At 47.4% G+C, this 5000-nt stretch overlaps 1 protein-coding gene across 1 annotated transcript in view; it reads right to left on the bottom strand.

Moving 5' to 3' along the window:
- Window positions 1-4446, bottom strand: part of tub (TUB bipartite transcription factor) — a 66544-nt gene extending 62098 nt beyond the window's left edge. Inside the window, exon 1 of the mRNA XM_063187819.1 lies at window positions 4374-4446. Coding sequence (XP_063043889.1) covers window positions 4374-4414 — 41 coding nt within the window. The 5' untranslated portion in view covers window positions 4415-4446. The remainder of the gene's footprint in view (window positions 1-4373) is intronic.
- Between the last annotated feature and the right edge of the window lie 554 nt (window positions 4447-5000).

Genomic DNA, 5000 nt, shown 5'->3' with positions numbered 1-5000 from the left:
GCGTGTGTGTGTGTGTGTGTGTGTGTGTGTAGTTGTTGGGGGTACAGGTTGTAGGTGTGTTCAGTTTAGAAATGTGTTTGGGGTTGCACATTTCTCTGCAGTGTCAGGTCAGGTTTATACAATCTCCAACAAAACATTCAACAATTCAAGGCACTTTAGATAAAGGCAAACAGACAGACACTCTTATGCATTCACACTCATACCCATACTCGAAATCATACACATGCACACACACACATACACACAGAAACAGAAATTTGCAATCGCCCATGAACATTTACACACCCACAGAGAAAGTGTTTGTGTATGCATGTGTGTGTGTGTGTGTGTGTGTGTGGTGTGTGTGTGACAGAGATCACAGATATATTGAGAGAGGGGGGGAGGGAAGGGGGAGGGGGAGAGAAGGGAGAGAAGGGAGAGACAACCAGGTCTGTCATTTCCTTGTCGGGGGCTTGTGCCTGTTACGAGAGAGCGGTTGCCTTGACGCAAAGCTCTTGAATGAGAGAGGATGCTAGCACTGGCTCACTGTAACTTATAGCAACGAGGAGCCAATGGGAGGCGAGGAAAGGAAACCATGGCAATAAGGGTTAGCCCACTCCTGGAAGCAGCCGCAGCAGCAGCAGCAGCAGCAGCAGCAGCAGCCACAAGCACAAGCAGAGACAGATACAGAGGCAGACTTACACTGAGGAAAGCAGAGGAAGAGGCAGAAGAAGAAACAGTTACACTTTATCTTAATGGTTCATTATTACAGTGTATCAATATTTATGTAATACCAGTGTAATACCATGCACCAACCCTAACCCTAACCCTAACCCTTGATGTTAGCACAAAATTGGTACATGGTGTTACACTGGTATTACAAGGTATTACATAGGCCTATTATTACACTGGTTATTAAACTGTACCCAATGTGGTAGATCCACTGTAATAGCAAACCATTAAAATAAAGTGTAACCGTATCTCGCTCACAACTCTCTCTCTCTCTCACACACACACACACACACACACACACACACACACACACACACACACACACACACACACACACACACACACACACACACACACGCACACGTAAAGTGAAGGCCATTTTCATAGGGAGCATCGCTGGACCTGTGCCTGTTTTTTGTGCTTGTTTTTGTTTTTGTGTATTAATATCGTAGTTAGGAAATGGATCGCACTCAGTTTTTCTTCTTTTCTTGTTGTTTTCTTTTTATTTTAACATTACAAGGACTGACATGACAGTGTATTAATAATACACTGTATAATACAGTGTATTAATATCACAATCAAGTGGTATGCTAGCTTGGGTTTGAGAAGAGAGACAGAGGCAGAGACAGAAAAAGGCAGAGGCAGATAATAACAGAGGAAGGGAGAGGCAGATGAAGAGCGGACAGACAGGTAGAGGCAACAGGACAGGGAGACAGAGGCATGGAACAGACGCAAGATGCATGGAGCACGAGGCACAGACAGACAGGAGCAAAGGGAGACAGACTGACAAAGTACAACAACAACAACACAAACAGCCAGAGGAAGAGAAGGAAACAGATACAGAGAGAGAGAGAGAGAGAGAGAGAGAGAGAGAGAGAGAGAGAGAGAGAGAGAGAGAGAGAGAGAGAGAGAGAGAGAGAGAGAGAGAGAGAGAGATATTTGTAGCCAAAAGGTTGCAGGGTCGACTCCCAACCCGCCAGGTTGGTGGGGGAAGTAACTAACCAGTGCTCTCCCCCAACCTCCTCCATGACTGAGGTACCCTGAGCATGGTACTGCCCTGCCATGCCCCATGCACATGTAGACCCATATGCAATTCCGTTGTGTGCGGTGAGCATTGTGTGCTGTGGAGTGCTGTGTCAGAATGACTATGGGAGTTTCCAGGTGGGCTTTCACTTCAGGGGAAAAGACATGCAGGAGGAGATGTAGAGGCAGGAACATCAGAGATGGTGGAAGAGGTGAGAGAGGACAGGCAGAGGCAGGACATGGGGAGACTGAGACAGAGACAGAGACTGGCACAGCACCACAGATACCTACACACACAGTAAGTCTGTGCAAACAGAGCATCACAGGTGGCCAAACAGAGGCATAGGGCACTAAAGAGTCAGACGGGGACTATAGTGTAGATGGATTTTTTTGTTTATTAACATGGTGTTGTGTGAGGAGGGGCAAGGCATTGACAGCCAACCACGTGAGCTAATTTTTTGACCGACAGCGGTTTCCAACAATCAGAGGTTGAGTTGTGCGCAACTAGTGTCGCCCAGTCAGGAGACCACAACCATGTAGAACCCATGTATACATCAGAGGCAAAGACTGAATCAGAGGCAGGTGCAACATAACATCACAGAGGGCTGAGCAGAAGCAGCAGGAGTGGCATCAGAGGCCGCAACATCAGAGCAACACAGAGGGACGACACATCGTACATCTCTGCCTCTATCAACAGCCAACCAGACCATTAACACCAACGCATGGACAACTGGTGGAGGGGTATTAATTTGTCTGCATTACACATCCTCCAGAGAGACAGGAAGAGAGAGAGTGAGAGAGAGAGAGAGAGAGAGAGAGAGAGAGAGAGAGAGAGAGAGAGAGAGAGAGAAAGAGAAGGAGAGGGAGGGATGGAGAAGGAGAAAAGAGGAGTCAGTAGAGAGACTGATGGGGGGGAAAGAGGTAGAGGAGGAGAGAGATGGATGGAAGTGGAGAGAGGTAGAGGGCAAGAGAGGGATGGAGTGGAGAGGGAGCTAGCAAGGAGAGGTCTGACCAGCAAACAAAGAAAAGCTGTTCCCAAAGGTCTTGTTAATAAAACATTTAGAGGTCGTAAAGTTTAATGAATTCTCCGCCGCACCGAACAAATTGCAAACCACAAAAGAAAGTCATGGGACGGCAAGCCAGGCCAGTACCTCCCGGGACTTGTACATTTACACCCTGAGATTAAACAAATGTCAGAGGGGTTGTTTTTCCTCCATGTTGTTGAGCTGGTTATCTTACAAGTGAATGTGAATCATCATGCCAATTGTGCAACATACAGTGCACTAAGCCAAAAATAAATAAATGACACAATAATGAACGAACACATTCGCTCACAAATTCACACAACACTAAGAACACATGCACCATATTCCATAACAAGTCATCAGGGCCGCTGACAGCTTTGGACAGGCCCAGCACAAAGTCATGTGAAAGGGCCCCCTCACCTAATACAGACAATGTAATAAGGACCCAATTCTGGGGGCCCTCTCTCTCTCTCTCTCTGGGCCTGGGACAGCAGACCCCTTTGCTCAAAGTCATAATGAGAAAAATATGTGTTCATAACTGTGAAACTACAACTCAGTGAAACTTTTTTTCCATCTTCCATTGCAGGAAGTTTTCCCGGCAAAATCTGCAGCCAACACATTCACCACAACAAGACTGAATGAATATAACTGTGTACCAGGGCTGGCCCTCTGGCCACAGTGGCCACAGTGTAATTATAAGGATGATTGTGTAATTATAAGGATGAGCGCGCAAAAAAAATAGGAATTTCAATACTATTGCACTCAATCCTGCTAAAAATAAAGTGCCTTTGAGAATGGACATGGGAGTTTCCCTACACTTTTCATTTCACTACATTCACCTGACACTTTCATCCAAAGCAAGTTAGAAAATCACACTTTCATCCAAAGCAACTCAAGAAATCAGAGAACAAACACAGAACAATATACGTAGTACACATTATAACTGAGTACATCATATAAAAAGTGAATGAATTAGGATTGTCTGTGAACAGTCACAGAATCCACCAGGACTCTACCAGGAACCGTAGTGGACTGGGACAGATACATTATGACTTAGGAGTAATGCCAATGCACATAACCTTATTTGAGAGTGTGGGTTTTTGAAGACTCTATAAAAAGAATGTGTTCTATAACAATGCAAGATTCTAAAATTCCAAATTGTATTGAATTCTATAGAACTTTCACTGCCCGAACATTCCCGTCACACCGGTGTGCCGATACACTCTTAGTAGCAACTTCTAGTCCACCATTCAGTTGTGCTCTAGCCCAGCATAGGACACTGTATTATTTTGGAAATGCTTACATTTACACAAATACACAAAACATGCCTCGGTGTGTGTGTGTGTGTGTGTGTGTGTGTGTGTGTGTGTGTGTGTGTGTGTGTGTGTGTGTGTGTGTGTGTGTGTGTGTGTGTGTGTGTATGTGTGTCTGTCTTTCCGTGAGTGAATGTGCGTGTGTCTGTGTGTGCATTTTTTATGTTTCTTCGAGTGTGTGTGTGTGTGTGTGTGTGTGTGTGTGTGTGTGTGTGTGTGTGTGTGTGTGTGTGTGTGTGTGTGTGTGTGTGTGTGTGTGTGTGTGTGCGTATGAATCAAATGCGTCCTGTAGGTAGCATACCTGTAGGGAATCCAGTCAGAGGAGGAGTGCTTGGAGCTCATATCTCCCCCCTCTCTGCGCGCGGCGTGCCTGTGCCTATCTCCCCCCTGGCTGCGCGCGGCGCGGCGCGCGTGGGCAATGTGTGCGAGCGCGGCAGTGGCGGCTGGGGGCGTCCGTGACGACAGCAACAGTAACGCGAACGGCAGGGCGAGCAGAGCGGAACGGCAGCGGCGGCGGTAGCAGTAGCGCTGGCGACGGTAATGGCGCACCACGGCAGCGATTCCGGCAACACGAGCGACAGACGCGGCGCTGGACGAGCATCCTCTGCACACGCAGCCCCCCTCACCAGCCCTCCGTATCTCTCTCACAACCTTCACACACACACACGCACTCAATCACACACACTCAATCACACACACTCAATCACACACCACACACACACACGCTCTCTTTCTCTCTCACACGCACACGCACCACCAACCCCCCACGAAAATAGCACACGCTTGTCACATAAGCACACGCACGCACCACATGCACACACACACTCGCAGCCTTGTTCTCCTCTCCTCTCCTCTCCTCAGTGATTCTCCCAAGGAGCCTCGGCTTTCTCGCACACTGAATGCATTTTGATCGTCCGTCCGCTCGTTC

The sequence above is a fragment of the Engraulis encrasicolus genome, chromosome 22, assembly GCF_034702125.1.
Source record: "Engraulis encrasicolus isolate BLACKSEA-1 chromosome 22, IST_EnEncr_1.0, whole genome shotgun sequence".
NCBI lineage: Eukaryota > Metazoa > Chordata > Actinopteri > Clupeiformes > Engraulidae > Engraulis > Engraulis encrasicolus.
Note: the sequence above shows the minus strand (reverse complement) of the source record. Positions and strands in the feature narration are given on the sequence as shown.